The sequence below is a fragment of the Scomber japonicus genome, chromosome 7 (assembly GCF_027409825.1).
Source record: "Scomber japonicus isolate fScoJap1 chromosome 7, fScoJap1.pri, whole genome shotgun sequence".
Classification (NCBI taxonomy): domain Eukaryota; kingdom Metazoa; phylum Chordata; class Actinopteri; order Scombriformes; family Scombridae; genus Scomber; species Scomber japonicus.
This window is the reverse complement of record NC_070584.1, coordinates 31508903-31527503: the sequence shown is the minus strand read 5'-3', so window position 1 is coordinate 31527503 and position 18601 is coordinate 31508903. Positions and strand designations below refer to the sequence as shown.

At 40.1% G+C, this 18601-nt stretch overlaps 2 protein-coding genes across 2 annotated transcripts; one reads left to right on the top strand and one right to left on the bottom strand.

Moving 5' to 3' along the window:
• Window positions 1-3456: 3456 nt before the first annotated feature.
• Window positions 3457-11413, bottom strand: gpx7 (glutathione peroxidase 7). The gene is made up of 3 exons (XM_053321870.1): window positions 11213-11413; window positions 4541-4802; window positions 3457-3729 (listed from the first exon to the last, which is right to left on the bottom strand). The coding sequence occupies exons 1-3, from the start codon at window positions 11342-11344 to the stop codon at window positions 3566-3568; spliced, it is 558 nt and encodes a 185-aa protein (XP_053177845.1). The 5' UTR covers window positions 11345-11413; the 3' UTR covers window positions 3457-3565.
• Window positions 11414-13888: 2475 nt separating this feature from the next.
• On the top strand, window positions 13889-16219 carry LOC128361413 (uncharacterized). The gene is made up of 6 exons (XM_053321868.1): window positions 13889-13932; window positions 14205-14267; window positions 14605-14706; window positions 14797-14961; window positions 15566-15685; window positions 15789-16219. The coding sequence occupies exons 2-6, from the start codon at window positions 14216-14218 to the stop codon at window positions 15974-15976; spliced, it is 627 nt and encodes a 208-aa protein (XP_053177843.1). The 5' UTR covers window positions 13889-13932; window positions 14205-14215; the 3' UTR covers window positions 15977-16219.
• The last annotated feature ends 2382 nt before the right edge of the window (window positions 16220-18601 follow it).

Genomic DNA, 18601 nt, shown 5'->3' with positions numbered 1-18601 from the left:
GTTTGTTTAAAAGGCCCTCAGCTCTAAACAGCGGCCGCCATGTTAATGCATCGCCCCGCTGCATTGTGGGAGCGACGCTGATGCTGACAGAGGGGCGTGAAACGTGATGCCTTCAGGTAACCCTCGGAAAACAAGGTAACGAGATGCCTTCAGAAGCCCCTCGGAAAATAACTTTACAACGTGCTGCCTTCAGGTATCCCCTACGAAAAAATATTTATATTTAACGTTAACTACAGTATTCACGTTTCTTTTTTCTTTTTTTTTAATTGACAGAAACTATTTATTTGTTTGTTTATTCTGTACACAACGTACAAAACTATCAAAGCCCATTTCTGCCAAGTTGATGCAAAAAATCATGAAAGTTAATATAATGAGAAACTTTCTCAAAATAATGATTTATTATATCAAAATAATGATTTATTATCTCCAAATAATGACTTAGTAACTCGAAATAATGATATAGTATCTCAAAAATAATGACTTAATAACTCAAAAGAATGATTTAGTATCTCAAAATAATGACAGTAACTCAAAATAATGACATAGTATCTAAAAAACAATTACTAAGATAAGATAAGTCAATATTTTGAGATAGTTTCTCAAAATAATGAGATACTATCTGAACATATTATACTATTAAAGTGCTATATAAATAAAGTTGAGTTGAGTTGAGTAAACAATATATAATATAACAATATATTATTATTATATTAATAATTAATATTATCGATAAATATTATGTTAGTATCATTGTGTTTGTTCTGTCAGTGTGTACCCAAAGATATACTAAGTATTGACATATTTTGACACAGTCTGTTTCAGATACTTTCCAGATTATATTAATAGATAATTTTTCTGGGTAATGCAAAACACAATAAATTGGGCCACAGTTTGCAGTATGTGGGACATCATTTCAAATTAAAACTAAACTTCAGAAGATATAACCAAAGATATACTTCATCTCAGGTCTGTATAATTATTCGCTGGTTGGAAATGTGATATATCTTAAATTTCCAAACAAATGAGACTCTGAGAAAGTCTGTTAAAAATATGCAGCAAGCTCCGATTTCAATGTGGGGTTTTTTTTCTCTCCTTTTCTTCTTTTTTTTTGGCATCTGTTCATCTGTTTTCCTCCAGAAAATAATAAAAGTAGGCCATCCTGTGTGTGTAGCCTTCATTTGACTAATGAGCTGCGAGCGGATGTGTTTCTGTTCCAGTTTCAGTCTTTCTTTATCTGATATGCTGTCGACATAAACACCTGAGACAGAGAACAGAGAACGAAAGAGCAGAAAACTATTTATCAGGGTCAGTGACAAATAAAGGATGGCAAGATGAGCAACTCAGAAATATGTTAAAAAATAGTTTTAAAAGCAGCATCAGGTTTGTTAAAATGTATATTTAGTATTTTTGTTGGTTTTATATCATTTGAAATGACATTTGCACTATTTTTTAACCAAAAGTAAGACTTAATGCTCCTGAAAATGTCAAATGGTGTAACCACAAAAGAATGATAAATATTAAATGTTTTATCCACCTTCAGTGTATTTAAGTGGACTTATACTGACTTTAACCCTCCTATTGTCCTCGAGTCAAGGAAGGACGGGAGGAAGAAGGAAGGAAGGAAAGGAGGGAGGAAGGGAAGGAAGGAAGGAAGGAAGGAAGGAAGGAAGGATGGAAAGGAGGGAGGGAGAAAAGGAAGGAAAGGAAGGGTGGAAAGGAGGGAGGAAGAAGTAAGGAAAGGAGGGAGGAAGGGAGGGAAGGAAGGGAAGGAAGGAAGGAAGGAAGGAAGGAAGGAAGGAAGGAAGGAAGGAAGGAAGGAAGGAAGGAACAGTCAAAACAGACACAGTGTGTGTGTGTGTGTGTGTGTGTGTGTGTGTGTGTGTGTGTGTGTCTGTGTGTTACTCCCTGCCTTCCATCTGTCCTTCCTTCCTTCCTTCCTTCCTTCCTTCCTTCCATCCATCCATCCATCCATCCATCCATCCTTCCATCCATCCTTCCTTCCATCCTTCCATCCTTCCTTCCTTCCATCCTTCCATCCTTCCTTCCTCCCTTCCTTCCTATTTTCCTTTCTTCCTTCCTTCCTCCCTTCCTTCCATCTGTCCTTCCTTCCTTCCTTCCTTCCTTCCTTACTCTCTTCGGTCCTATTTTACTTCCTCCCTTCCGTCCTATTTTACTTCCTCCCTTCCTTCATTCCTTCCTATTTTCTTTCCTTCCTTCCTTCCTTCCTTCCTTCCATCCTTCCTCCATTTAAGCTCATGTGTGCTCCAAATAAGCCCACATCATGATTTATTTACTAAATATTAAAACACATATTGATTTCAAAGACTTAAAAACAGCTATATAATTATTCAGTAACATGTTAAATATTAAAAAATGAGGAAAAAACCCTCCTGAGTAAAATCTTAAAGGACTGACTTCAGATGTAACCTCCTTTGTAATCATCAACAGATTACAGTGACTTTTATTTTGAAATTAAATGACATAATGCTGTTTCATGTAACTACTGTAGCTACTCCCCAAAACTGCCAACAACCATGTGTTTAAAACATGAATAATAAACTTAAAAACAACTTATGGTTTTTATCACAGTGAGTTTATTGAGTTTATTCCACAAAGCAGAAACAAACACATAATAATCCATAAAACATGAGAAACAGGAGAAACAGGAGCTCTTTGGTATAAAAACGTCATACACAAGAAATACAAAAAAACTGACACTGAGGTTGAAATCATAGTGGTGTTTTCATCAGTGCTTCCAGAAAGCTAATTTTTGCTTTCGCTATGTGATGATTTCAATTTAATGGTTTATTCTTACAAAAGTCGGATTGTATTAGCAAAATGAAAAAAGTGTTGAGTTTGTCTCTTTGCTTCTTGTACTACAGCAGGAACAGCTGTGCAGAGAAGGAGCGAAGATTATCTGCCGCACCAAGGAAGGAAGGAAGGGAGGAAGGAAGGAAGGAAGGAAGGAAGGAAGGAAGGGAGGGAGGTGGAAGGAAGGAAGGAAGGAAGGGAGGGAAGGAGGGAGGAAGGTGGAAGGAAGGAAGGAAGGGAGGGAGGAAGATGGAAGGAAAGGAAGGAAGGAAGGAAGGAAGGAAGGGAGGGAGGGAGGGAGGGAGAAAGGAAGGAAGGAAGGAAGGAAGGAAGGAAGGAAGGAAGGAAGGAAGGAAGGAAGGAAGATGGATAGAAAGGAAGGAAGGAAGGAGGAAAGAAGGAAGGGAGGAAGATGGGGGAGGAAGGAAGGAAGGGAGGAAGATGGGGAGGAAGGGAGGAAGATAGGGAGGAAGAAAGGAAGGGAGGGAGGGAGGAAGGACGTAGGAAAGAAGGAAGGAGGAAAGAACGAAGGGAGGAAGATGGAGGAGGAAGGAAGGAAGGAAGGAAGGGAGGAAGGGAAGGAGGAAGGAAGGGAGGGAGGAAGGGAGGGAGGAAGATGGAAGGAAGGAAGGAAGGAAGGAAGGAAGGAAGGAAGGAAGGACGGAGGAAGTGTTGAGTTTGTCCCTTTGCTTCTTGTACCAGCGTGTTTATATTTCCTACAGCAGGAACAGCTGTGCAGCGAAGGGGTCAAAGGTTAAAGCTCTTCTTTCTTCTTTAAGATTATCTGCCGCACCATGTCCGCTATTTTGGGTCGGATTTCTTTGACAGGAACTTTCGGTCCCCACGCGTCAACCACTTTGCCGTTTACGTCGATAAGATACTTCCAGAAATTCCAGTCGGGCTCCTTTCCAGAGGATTCTGCAGAGGACGAGAGACGAAAAGGAAGTGAGAAGTCCGCCAAATTAAAAGAACAGCAGCGTATTACAGTGTTGTCCAAGGAAGGAAGGAAGGAAGGAAGGAAGGCAAGGAGGAAGGAAGGGAGGGAAGGGAAGGAGGAAGGAAGGAAGGGAGGAAGATGGAAGGAAAGGAAGGAAGGAAGGAAGGAAGGAAGGAGGAAGGAAGGAAGGAAGGAAATAAGAAGCAAAAGAAGGAAAGACAGACAGTGATGGACGGACAGACAGACAGAAGGAAGGGAGGGAGGAAGGAAGGAAAAAAGGAAGGTAGGGAGGAAGGACAGATGGAAGGAAGGACAGAAGGAAGAAAGGAAGGAACGAATGAATCAAGAAAGGAAAAAAGGAAGGGAGGAAGGACAGATGGAAGGAAGGAACGAAGAAAGGAAAAAAGGAAGGTAGGGAGGAAGGACAGATGGGAGGAAGGACAGATGGAAGGAAGGAACGAAGAAAGGAAAAAAGGAAGGTAGGGAGGAAGGACAGATGGGAGGAAGGACAGATGGAAGGAAGGAACGAAGAAAGGAAAAAAGGAAGGTAGGGAGGAAGGACAGATGGGAGGAAGGACAGATGGAAGGAAGGACAGAAGGAAGAAAGGAAGGAACGAATGAATCAAGAAAGGGAAAAAGGAAGGTAGGGAGGAAGGACAGATGGAAGGAAGGAAAAGATTACAGGATAGCAAGTGGGCCGGATCGCACCCCTCGGCGGGCCGTATCTGGCCCACGGGCCGCATGTTTGACACCCCTGACATAGAGCATAAATGGGCCTTAACAGCGACTCACCAACAAGATACTTGTAGACATTGTTGGTTCCAGTCCCGATCACGGCGATTTTACTGAAGAGAGGGAAAGAGACTCCATAGACTCTGCGCACAAAGCTGTCGATCTCCTTGTCGCTGCCGGGCTCCTGCTGGCCGAACTGGTTGCACGGGAAGGCCAGCACGTTGAAGTGGTACGGACCAAAGTCCCGCTGGAGCTGCTGCAGGTCTTTGTAGTGCTCCTCGGTGAAGCCACATTCGCTGGCTACGTTCACCACCAGAGACACCTGACGCCAGAGAGAACAACGCTGTTAAACTCTGGCAGTCATCAAATAACAATCAGCTGCAAGAGTGAAATGAGAACATGATGGTCATTAGTTCTGTTAGCCTGGATTTATTTTAGATTAGACCAGATGTGATAGACTTAGAATATGTTATTATCTATTAATCTCAATGAATCTATTTTGTCAAATTGACCCCGTCTGTTTTGACTGTTCCTTTGTTCCTTCCTTCCTTCCTTCCTTCCTTCCTTCCTTCCTTCCTTCCTTCCTTCCTTCCCTAGTAGTATCTCTCCTCCACATATGTCCAAAATCATCTCGGTCTCACTTCTCTCTGGTTTTGCCTTCAAACCGTCCAACCTGAGCTCTCCCTCTAATATATTTGTTCCTAATCCTGTCCATCCTTCCTCAACCCCATTGAAAGTCTTAGCATCTTTCTGTCAGTGCCACTTCCTCCCGTTCTCTCTCTTTCTGCAATCATCAGCCTCTCAAAGTACTCCTTCCACCTTCTCAACACACTCCTCACAATTCAGCACATTTCCATCTCTATCCTTCATCACCCTAACGATGGAGGAAGCGCTCCAGAGGGTCATCAACAAGGCCCAAAAGATCGCCGGCTGAACTTCAGTACACAGTTCCCGTTGCATCAAAAAAGCGCAGAACATTATAAAAGGACCTTGGACACTCTCTGTTTGAATTGTTGCTATCAGGCAGACGATTCAGATCAGTTAAAACAAGGACAAACATATTCAAATACAGCTTTTACATTCCACCACCAAGTCTTCCTGTCTTGCTTCCTCTTTCCAGATGAATCACTAAATACCTTTCTAGCTGTCTCCATCAACACTTCTGCACAGCAACTATTCACTACTAACCCTAACCCTAACCTTTCCAAAACACTGTTAACATACTCTTTGTTCAGGATTACCTCAAACTACTTTCTCCTTCCATCCAAACCCTGGTTGAACAGGTTGAATCCACCTCCGATGCTCCCGAGCTTACTCCCTTTCCACCTGGTCTCTTACACACACAGTAAATCTATCTTCCTTCACTCCATCATGTCAGCCAACTCTCTCCCTGTATGAATTACAGTGCCAACATTTAGAGTTCCTCCTACCTTTCCTCCTCTCCCAATATCTCCTGACATCTTATGATACCTTCCCCCATCTCTTTGTCCTTTGCCCAAAAGTAGCATAGACCAGTTTCCATGGCAACCATTGGTAACCTTGGCCTCGACCCACCTGGTATAAAAACCTAATTTATGATACGCGTATTTGATTTGGCATACGACTCATGCCGGATGCCCTTCCTGATGCAACCCTTCCCATTTATATGGGCTTGGGTCCAGCACTAAGAATGAACTGGATTGTGCCTCGCCAGTGGTTGATGCAGCTTTAGAATATATTTTATATTTAGATAATATGGCCAAATTTTATGAACTTTAACCTCCACATCTTAATCACCTAATAATTTCTCCACCATGAAGGGAGGGAGGGAAGAAGGAAGGAAAGAAGGAAGAAGGAAGGAAAGGAGGAAGGGAGGAAGAAGGGAGGAATGGAGAGAGGAAGGAAGGAAGGAAGGAAGGAAGGAAAGGAGAGAGGAAAGAAGGAAGGGAGGAAGAAGGAAGGAAAGGAGAGAGGAAGGAAGGAAGGAAGGGAGGAAGAAGGAAGGAAAGGAGGAAGGAAGAAGGAAGGAAAGGAGAGAGGAAGGAAGGAAGGGAGGAAGAAGGAAGGAAGGGAGGAAGAAGGAAGGAAAGGAGAGAGGAAGGAAGGAAGGGAGGAAGAAGGAAGGAAGGATCGAAGGATGGAGGGAGGAAAAAAGGACTGATGGGAGGAAGGAAGGAAAGGAGGAAAGGAGGAAGGAAGGAAGGAAAGGAGAGAGGAAGGAAGGAGGGGAGGAAGAAGGAAGGAAGGATCGAAGGATGGAGGGAGGAAAGAAGGAAGGATGGGAGGAAGGAAGGAAAGAAGGAAGGGAAAGAAAGAAGGAGGGAAGAAAGGGGGAGGGAGGAAGTACAGACTGAAGGAAGGAAAGGAGGAAAGAAGGAACAGTCAAAACAAACGGGGTCAATTTGATCCAGGAAGACGACACGAAGGTTAACACCTTCTACACAATGGATGGACTTTTTTTCAATTTAGTAACAGAAAAGCGTCTCTGATTGAAGTTGTAGGTGTATGCTTCTACATCTCTGCAGCAACTCGAGTTAAGTTAAACCACTGGAGATCAGAAAGTAATGTGATGTCATGTTGGATGATATAAATAATTAATGAAGTTCCCTCTGCTGTGCCATCCACACATAAACTGATTCACAGCCCCTCTCTCAAATTAGAGACTGACAAGCATCATTCCTGCTGCTGTGTGACTTCTACAGTCATTTAATAAACATGGAAAAGATCCAACACTCTACAAAAGCATCAAACAGCTGCAGTTCGAGTTTTAACCAGAACAAAGAGATCAGAGCACATTACTCCACTTCTAAAGTCTTTACACTGGCTCCCAGTCAGCTAGAGAATAGAGTTTAAAGTTCTGCTACTGGTCTACAAATCACTGAATGGTTTAGGTCCAGAATACATGAATGACATGTTAGTAGAATATAAACCCAGTAGAGCTCTGAGATCTACTGACTCAGGTCAGATAGTCGAGCCCAGAGTTCAAAGTTCAAACTAAACATGATGAAGCAGCTTTTACACAACTGGAACAAACTACCAGCAGAACTGAAATCATTTTTAAATCCAGGTTAAAAACATATTTCTCTTCTCCTGTGCTGCTGATTGAGCTCTTTTAAAGCACTTTACATTTTAATCTTTCATTTTTACTCTATGTCCTTTTAATGATTTTAAAGCAAATTATTATTTTATGCTGCAATCTTATATTTAATGATCTATTCTAGCATTTTATTTCTCTCTTTCTAGCTTTCTGTACTTTGTTTTTATCATTAGTGTGTGTGGGGTGGGGGGTTAACTGTATGTTTTAATGTTTCTCAAATTACATGTTTTTCTGTTTTATGTAAAGCACATTGAGTTTCCATTGTGTATGAAATGCGCTATATAAATAAAACTGCCTTGCCTTGCCTTACAAGCTGTTGGAAACTCATCCAACAGAAGGTATTCATGAACTCTGCGTCACCCTATCATTCTCATGTGGATGATATTTTAAATAATTGATCTCCATATCAATCTGCAGTAGATGACAATTGTGTGGCAGACGGAAAGAGGGTTTTGTGTTTGTGTGTGCGTGCCCGCCTACGCCAACTAAACCCACGAAAATTGCCCTGTGTCTGTGATAAGAGGTGGTTTGAGCAGAGTTTATTGCAAGTGCAATTTCGTGCCAAAATGAGCACTAATCTGCCTGCCTAATCTGTGCCTCTCCACCCATGTTGGTGCAAGTACACTCCTTTGTTGCCCGGAAATGAGCAAACACACAAGAAGAAGACTTCCACCTCAGGGAAATTGCATAAAAACTGCATTTAGACCAGTGCAGGAAAATATGACCTAGGTCTTTCAACTTTAAATAAAAAGTGAAAAAAACCAATTGCAAGTTCTTACAGTCTAAATGTCTTAAACCCAATTATATATAATTTACAATCATAAACAGAAAAAAAGCAGCAAATCACCTCAAGCAAGCTGGAACCAGAGAATAATGAATAATCAACTCAGTGGCTAGATCACCTGTGCTGAGATGTGTGAACAGATCTTTTACCTTTTAAAGGGTGTTAGTGAAGAGTCCGTGGATGAACCTGTACATATACACATGCATAGACACAGTAGATGATGTTAGTGCAGGTTAATACATGTTACAGCTTCATGCTTCAAGTTAGTGCTAACAGACAGGAGAGCAGCTCATTAATCTAAAAAAGAAGCTCATACTGTACATGTTTCCTCAATAAGACCACACAGTGAGGAGGATCCCATTATCTAGTGCTGCCATCTAGTGGCAATATTAAGCAAGTATCTGAAATACTAAATAGACATCAAATGCTTCATAAACACAACAGTTGACTATGAATAAAATATTTTGAATACTGTGAGGGAATAGTTAAAATTTGGAGGCTTCTATGGACGAGACTTTGACCAGAGACTTTGGGGAGGATATATACATACTGAAGCTCTGTTTAATTAAAAATCAGACTGCCTACATTTAAATTTTGGACTTTGGCAAAAACTAGAAGTAAAAATCTAGTAGCAGATGTCATTTTTGATGTTTTTTCCTTTTTCCTTTTTTTTCCGATCAAGGGTCTAGAGCCGAGGTCATCAACCCTGCTCCTATAAGAGCTACTGCCCCTCATGTTTTAGGTGTCTCCCCACTTTAACACACCTGATTCTGATTATTAGCTCATTATCAAGCCCCTGATGAGCTTCAGATGCTTGATAACGAGTTCATTATTAGAATCAGATGTGTTAAAGTGGGGAGATACCTTAAACATGAGGAGAGGATAAAGTATTACCACCTAAAGCAAATTTGTGATTTGAAATATTGGACTATACAAAATAAATTTGCCTGGAAATTGTCGATCTTGTTTTCCTATGTTGTGAAATACTCTGCATCAACATGTTTTGAAGTAACTCAATCTCATTTTCTCTCTTTTTTTTAACCCTCCTGTTGTCCTCGAGTCAAGGAAGGAAGGGAGGGAAGAAGGGAGGAAGAAGGAAGGGAAGGAGGAAGGAAGGAAAGGAGGGAAGGGAGGAAGGAACAAGGAAGAAGGAAGAAGGGAGGAAGAAGGACGGAAAGGAGGGAGGGAGGGAGGGAGGAAGGAAGGAAAGTAGGAAAGTAGGAAGGAGAGAAGGAAAGAAGAAGGAAGGAAGGAAGGGAGGAAAGAGAGAAGGAGGGAGGGAGGAAGGACAGATGGAAGGAAGGAAGGGAGGAAAGAAGGAACAGTCAAAACAGACGGAATCAATTTGACCCGGGAGGACGACAGGAAGGTTAATGAGACACTATCCGTTATCTTAATTATATATATTTTTAAAAATTGCTTGAGTGCCATATATGATACTCAAATTACCCCAGAAACAATGCTGCTTTATGCATGACGATACTGTAGATACTGAAATCACATGACAGTGTTCACTAGGGGGGCATCTTCCCCTAAATACTGCAGAAACACAAACTCATGCAAGCTGCAGCGCGTTCAGAGAAACTGAATGAAATCCACTGTTGTGCCAGATAATGAACTGTTTCAGTCTATTGTAGGCAGATTAAGGCTAATCAGGCCCCCGGTCTTTGTATGTGGATAACCGGGTTATCCAGATTACAATGCTGATGATTTCAAATGAGTCTGGGGTTTGTTTGTTTTTTTGGGGTTTTTTTCAGAAGTGGTTTAAAAATTATTCTGAAACTGTTGTCAAAGCAACAAGTCGTGAAGCCCAAACCTGAAAACATGCAGCTTATCATGACCAAGATGTTTTAGCTTGAGCCTCAAACATGAGCTTGTTTTCAGATAGGAGATAAATGTCTTGCTAATGAGAACATGCAGGTTAATGACAAATAACTGTGATCAATTGGTGTAATTATAATAGTTACATATTTTATTATAAACAGTTACCAATACAATAATGAAACAAATTAAAAGTTTGCACACTAAAAAGGAGTCCAAATGTAGTTTGAGATACTCTGAGTTAAAGAATCAGTGATGCCAGAACATTTAATTTGACATTTGAAACGCTACAATTTATGAAGGGATTAATTTCAGAGCTCCCTTTGATGAAAACGATTCATATTATTAAAGCTGCTGCATGAGTTTTCACCTTCATAACAGATTTATGATTACACTGCAATCATTTTATATTGTCTTTTTTATACTTTGCATATTTGGCCACTTCTTAAAATCCCTGTTTTTATTGTGCATGTTCTTTTAATTTGTGCTTTATTTCTCTACTTCCACTCTCTCTCTCTCTTTCTCTCATTCTCTATGTTCAAATGCTAAAACTGCACTGCATTTTTTCATGGTGTCATATTTTAAGAAACACTTATAGCTCAAGGCTTTGAAAGAATGTGTAGAAATAAAAGTTTACTGACTCACTTGCATGTCCAATGGGAGCAACCTCACCAACATCACTGTCAGTCTAAGTGATCATATAGAGATGAAAGTGTGGAAACATTATTTGGCACAATGTAGAGCAAAGCAACAGCAGTTCTTTCTTAACACAGGTAGATCAGGGCCCTGGTGAGCTGTTTGAATGGACATGAAAACTCTCCTCCTGCAGGCCTGATGCCACGTAGGCTGCATGATGGGACATCCAGAGCAGCCTGCAGCAGGACTGATCTGCAGCAGTAGTGCTATGTTAGTCACAATCTACTCTAAAACATGTTTACTGGCAGCAAACACAAACATATGCATGCAGCAATCATTCATGACGTGCAGAGGCTGTAACATCACCGGTATAAAAAAAAGTGCTTTGTTCAGCTGTTAAACCCCCTAAACTTACCGCTCCCCGGTATTTCTCCAGAGAGACTAACTTCCCTCTGCTGTTCACAACTTTAAAAGTATAAAAGTCCTTTTGTTTGCTCTCGGTGAGGCTGAATAAAGCCAGCAGCACGGTGAGCGCTCCGGGAAGCATCTTCAACACTCAAAGTGCCAACACATCAGCGGTGAGATCCTGCTGGATCCTGTGGATTTACGTCCTGGATGTCTGATTTCCGTCCGACAAGTCAAGTTACAAAGTAAAGTTCACACTTCCTGTGCAGGTCGCTACTCACAACATAAAAGCCTTCATGAACAGTTTGTGTGTTAAAGCCTAATAAAACCTTCAATGTTAGGAATTATCAACAGAATTACAATATTAAAAATTATGACACTATGAGAGAAAAATAAATGTATATTATTATTATAATTATTCTGTATGTTTATAGAAATATAGGCAGGGTTGGGAAGGTTACTAGAGGTGGCGGGTGAAATCGATACAGCATAGTATCGCGATATTTTGCGTGACAATATTGTGTTGATACACAGACGCATGAACATGTAAATTGTTGGTACTGTAGAATAATAAAAATCTATTGCTTTTTCAGTCCACTAGAGGGCTCTATAGTTTGTTTTTTGGTGAGGTCAGCAGAGCTGAAAGTAAGCCGCAGGAGGAAGTTTTCCTTTGAGGACATAATTTGCAGTTGAAAAAAAGGTAATGAATTGCAGTATATCACAGTATATCACAATATATTTAAAATCGTACCGTGGAGCCTCTGGTGATTCCCACCCCTACAGATTACTTGTTACTCTAGGCTATTTAAAATGTGATAAGTAATGTAACTATTTCACTTACTTAATCAAAGTAATGTAACTTATTACAATTGATGACTTTTCTAATTTTCTAATGCATTCTTATATTGTGTGTTTTCAGGGTTTTTTAGATCAGATTTCCTGTGCTCCACATCTGTCCTGACCTGTCCAGTCTCCTTAATGCTAATTTATGCTCAACGTTAAATACAGATCCGGATACGGACGGAGCCTTCTGTCCGTGCTCTGCGTTCATTTCGTCCGTATTTCTGCACGTTTCCATAAATCTTACGGATCCGGACCAAACGGAGCAGTACCACCGGAAACCATGTGGGGGCAGTGTTGCTGTCACTACTCGATACGTAGCTCTAGTGAGACACGAAGAAGAAATAACAATGGAGGAACTTTTTCAGGAAAGGTTTTTACGAGTTGGTTAGAAACTTTAAACATATCGTTTTTGTCTTTTATGCAAGAGGAACATTATCAATATCTCCTCCACAGTCGCCATGTTTGTTTTTGAGTTTGTTGTGGTCATAAACGTTTGACTCTGTGCTGCCCCCTGGTGGATGTATTGGTTAACATCCATGCCAACGTAAAGGACGCATGGAAGTATGTGAGCAGTGACGGTAACATCGTTTGAAACGGACGGAAACATTTTCATACGTCCGTTGAGCATAAATGGGCCCTTAGCCAAGCTCTGATGTGTTCCCAGCTTATCAGCTCCCAGCCTGCGTTTCTGTCTTGCCACCTGTTGCCTGAAATGACAGGAGAGTTAATAATGAGGAGAAAAAAACAACAAATCCAGATGAAAACAAACTAGGAGTTCTGACCAGGCTATTTAGCTTTTAGCCTTTGTCAAAATCATTCAGATCCAACTCATCACCTTAAAGAACTGATGGTTCACTTGCTGCCTAATATATTGTATCCCAACCATAGACTGTATAAAAGAAAGATCCCAACTCTTTTTTAGGTGCAATTTTAATGAGATAATCAGTGTTATTCACTAAACCTGTCAGTGGTTACAATGTTTTGGTTGATTGGTGCTTCTATGGTGACACTTGTAAGGTCAAAAGTTTAATTTCCTCTCTTTGAAACTTAACTATTACCGCAGTGTGTGCTTTCTAGACATCTTCCCTGGGTCCCGCCTGCTTTATTGGTGAAGGTTGATGGTGTGGAGGCTCTCGATGGATATTATGTGACCAAATTTTAGCAGAACTTACAGTATATTTTTTAAACTCACTTCTGAAAGTAAACCTATGCCCTTGATGTGGTGTCATAACGTCTCTCTCTCTGTTGTAATGAAAGCAGTTCGATTTCACACGACTTCCTGTTGCCACTTCCCATTTCATGAAGTCTCTCAGAACTGCTCAGATGAAAAATCATTTATTATAACACTTTTATTATAAGCCTTTTTCTCTTTACCTTTCACAGTATAAAAACAGTTTCCATGTTTGTGTGTCAGCTCATTCAGTCTGTCAGAAAGTTTAATTTTACATAATGTCTCTCTTTCATTAAGCAATGCAGTGTATTCACCATAGCCAAGATGTACTTGCATTTCCGCTCTTTCTGTCTGTGTGGTTTTTTTTTCTTAAAAGGTACAGAGAGTATTTGTTAGTCATGCTGATTATGGGGTCAAAAGTTTAACTCCTCTGTTTGCTTTCACAGACTGAGATTACAGATTTTTGAAGACTATTATGAGCACTGAGGTGAAATCTCAATTAAAACAAGGAGTCACTAAATGTTTGCAGACTGTTGTAATTTTTACTGTCAGGATCGTGTAGTAAATTGGGGAAGTGCCCTTTTTTGCTTTGAAAAATAAACTGTGAAGAGGTTGAGAAATCATCTGTGAAGGTATAAATAGAGCGATTTTTTGAAGTGTCATTCTGCCCACAGAAGAAGAAGAAGAACTGATTGTGTGTGCTGAATTTTGACTAGGTGAGTTTTATTAATGTGATTCAAGGATGATGTTCATTTTAATGCATTGAAGGCACTCATGTTTTCATTATGATAATATTTTAGTTGTATTTGGACATGTTTTGATTTTTAATAGCTAAATTACAAAATCAAACCTGCAGTACATTGTCATTTATTTCACCAATCCTCAGTTTTTTGTACACAGTGATGATGATGATGCAATTAACAATTATATTAAGATACTAAGATATATATTATGATTGATTCTATAAGTTGTTTCCTTTAACCTGCAGATTCACTCATCATGATGAAGCTGATCCTGTCTCTCACTCTCTTCTGGACTCTCTCTAGCACAGGTAACCTCACTCACTCTTAAAACAGCATTTCTGCAGGTACCTGTCATGTCAGCTAGCTCATCATTCTCCTCACTTTTTACCTCTGCTGTTTGTCTGCCAGCTGCTGACTTTTGTTCAAGTTCATCATTATTTAATTCTCATTTATTGTATCATCTGTACAGCAACCTCAGAAATAATCTACAAATTAAAATAAAAGACTAATTTGTATCACTGAATAATATGTAATTTGTGGTTGTTTCTCATCAGATTAACTTTGCATACTGTATCTGTGTTTATATGACAAACAGGATTCATGCTGATTGTTTAACTCACCATTATTTATTTCATATATTTGCAGCTGAAGCTGTTGAGTGTTGGCTCGGTGAAGGGGTTGACACAAGCAGAAACTTCTTATTTCCATGTGACACTTCTCAGCTGTGTGCAACTATTGGCCTGCAAGGTATGTAAAAACCAAGACAAGAAATCTCACTTATTCGGTTTTAAATGGGCTTTTGGCATTACAGTGTTTGGTTTGTGTTTCAAATTACAGAAAATGTGACCGGGATTCTCCAGCAGACCACCTTGAGGTTGTGTTTGCCGACCGCCCTTTTCAGTGAGGGAAAGTTCACCTATTCTTACAATATAGGTGTGTCAGATGTGGCTGCTTCTCTCCTCCTCTGCAACACAGACCAATGCAATGGTCAACCCATAGCGTGTAAGTAAAGACACTAAATCACATTCACATGTAGTAGCAGTTTAATGTTGGTCACAATGAAGAACAATAATGGTGCTTTTCCACTACACAGTTCCAGCACGACTCGACTCGACTCGGTTTTTTGCGTTTCCACTAGGGATAGTACCTCGTACCTGGTACTTTTTTAGTATCTGCTCTGCTGAGGTCCCAAGCGAGCCGAGCCGATACTAAATGTGACATCAACAGACTGCCGGCCACTGATTGAGTCATGAGCCGTCCCACACAAGAATCAAACCCGGCATTTTTAAATACCGGCGACAGTGTTACAGCCATACGGCTCAATTTTCTTGCTTTGTGTGTGACAGAAGTCCACATACAGCAGCAAGTACACCATCGCCTCCATGTCCTCCATTGTTTATGTGTTTGTGTCGCGTATAAAACGAAGTCACGGCAGTTTCGCGGAGCCGTGCTATGACGACCCCGCCCACGTTGAGTAGGCTAGGTACCTTTTTGTAATGGAAAAGGCCGAGTCGAGCCGAGTAGTGCTTGAACTGTATAGTGGAAATGCGCCATAAGTCACTTTGTGCCTTGTACAGTTTCTGTCATGTCTCCTGTTCTGTTTCAGACCCTGGTGCTCAGCCAAAAAACAACCTGCAGTGTTTCACCTGTGACGATCGATCCTCTACTACGTGCACCAGTAAAGTACAGTGTGCTGGAACGGAGGACCGCTGCGTTAGTGGAACTGGTGAGTCCTCATAATCATTTTGTTCCTTAAAAACTCATTATTGCTGCCTTTTAAAAAGGGGCCGTTAAAAAATGTGGTTTAACAATGATTTTGTCATCCACAGCGGAGGATAACGAGGGCTCGTTTCCTGTCTATGGATGTGCTACTGCAAAACTGTGTGAAATTGCTGCGCGCTTGGATCTCCTGCCCGTTCCGGTTCCTATTGACTTTCCTCGTCCACCAAATTGTTGTGGAAGCAACTTATGTAACAAGCGTGGTCTGTCAAAGAACAAAGGGAAACTAACAAATTAGGAAAGTAGCTGTGTAATGTGTGTAAGTAGACCAAATACATTGATCATCTTTTCATTGATTTACACAGTGAGATTCATCCTGTCCACAAAATGACTGAGCAACCAGTGAATCTTGAACTTTAAACTATTTTGATTGAAATTCTGAAATATTTGGTTTTATGTAGACTATAATTTTGCACAAATTACCTCAAACACAACCGCTGTTGTACATGTTTATTTCATTATTTCTTTCCTGGAAAGACGATGCAACACCAAAAAAATAAAGAACTTGTCTTAATGCAACAACATGTGCATCTGTGGTAATTTCCTTCGTTATGTTGTGTAACTTGTTTTGCTGAGAGGTGGAAACCAAATAAGTAGTTTATTGTGTTGTGTGTCTGTCTATAAGCAGTGTGTGATGGCCCTGGGCCTCAATAGTAAAGGGGATAGCTGGGCATAACAAGTGTAAGAGAATAAAAGGAGAGCACTCCTCGACTTTGTGGGCTCAACAAGCATTAAAGATATTTCTTAAACAAAGTGCAACCTTCCAAAGATCTTCTGGTTCAAACCCCTCTAAATAGTTTTGAAACAGTGGGCTAAGGTGGGAAAAGGAGATTTCACTTTGACTGTTAACTCTTAATTAAGTTTGTCTGAACTTTGATGGTTGCTTATTAAGTCATAATTATTTATTGTACTTGGGGAGTAGGATGATAAAAAGATTAAAAACAACTTTCTGAAGCCCTGAATCAATGTGAAGCAATTGTATTGAAAATGGTTCACTGTTTGGAAGCGTTTGATAGTTACAATGGCGCCATCTGCTGGCCAATTGTTGGCATTTCCTTTTATATCGGTGGATTAAATCTGAGAGCATCACAAACATCACAGAGTTAAATAAAAACAGAAATACAATAAAGGTGATCACCTTTCAGGGCGAGTTGCTTCTCCAGGGCGTCCACGACAACGTTGACGTCATCCTGCTCCAAGAATGAGGCTGCAGTCGGGACCAGACGGCCTCCAGCAGCTGTGTGGGTCTGACTGAATCCTTCCAGATACTGAGCTGCTGCAGTGTGATGGCTTGTCACCGAGCTTCTGTTTCCAGTTCTATTTATAAGCTTTATTGTGGTGTTTACTAAGAAAACTAAAGATTACAGCAAAATAAATGCAATATATGACATAAAAGGTGGATGAGTTATCGGTTATAACAAATTTCAGTTGACTTTTTGTCAAATTCTGAACCATATGATTTTTTTTGACATATTTGAATACACTAAACTTTACAATTGAAGCATCACAGAAGTGGTTTCACCTGTGTGTAGACATTTCTTGTGTATCTCTTTGAAGATTATTGTGTTGAGTTTAAGTACATTGACAGCCACTAAACCAGAGTTCATGTAAATATACTGAACCAATAAAGATGATTCAAATTCAGAAACAACTAGACATTGTAGTTTCTTAGGGGATAGTTTATGAGCAGAAATACCTTTACTAAGCATAACATGATATGCATATGAATTAAAACATCTAAAGTGCCTAAAACAACACAGCACCACATGTCTATATATTTAGTACTGTATGTAGCTGTAAACATAGTATAATCTGTAGTTTGTTTGCAGCACAGAAAAAAGTCCACACACTGCAGCTCCCAGTGCAGGTAGGTTTAATAGGATATCACAAGTGAAGTTTCAAGCTCAGAGATTTTAATTCAGACTAAAGATCAACTGAATAGTCACCGTCTTAAATCCATAAAGGCCCAGGACGCTTGACACTCAGATGATGTGCTGAAGAAGAACATTGAGCATCTCTTGAAACATTACTTGTGGTTTCCTATTAAATCTACCTGCATTGGGAGCTGCAGTGTTCTGACTTTTTTTCTTGCTTCTCTTTACACATTTACTTATTTGGTCCAGCACCTTCTTTCTTACTCTGGATGTACGCACTAGAATTCAATTTCCAGCAATTTTGTTAACTTATCCCCACATGTGAATCCTTATTGTAAACTTATAGTACCTCTCTATTTTGCACAATATTGTAAATGCTGCTCTCCACAGATGAGCACATAAAATACTCCTGATGAGATTTGATTGTCCTAAGGAAGCTTTATTGCCTCTGCTTGCACATCTCTTGTGATTCTATGAATATTTCCCCTTTGTTTTAAGCGGTTATCATTTTTTATCTGACATTTTATATTTTGTCTTCTATTTCGATATTCTGCAAGTAAACAAACCAATAAAACAGTTTGTATATACACACACTGTTTTATTGGTTTGTTTACTTGCAGAATATATATTGTTGCCAAGGCTGTCAGCAGTTTGCAATCAGTACACTTGACCCCAAGCTGTTTCTATAGCAACGTAATATGAGTATATGTGAATAGCTAATAATTACAAGCAGTTATTGACTAATCCCTTCATGCTGATGGGTCTAATCTGACCTGTGTGTAAGGTCAATCTGGCAGGTTAACAGACATCAGCATCTATGGCAACACTGCTAAAGGTCAAGAGTGAAATTTCCTCTTTTCAGTTCAGTGGTGTATATGCACCATAGTCTGATGCAAACCAATTTAACCTAGTTGCATCACAGCTGCATTTCCATTCTTTTGGTCTTCCTTTTTTTGGATATAGTGGGTATATCTGTCCTTGCAACCCAG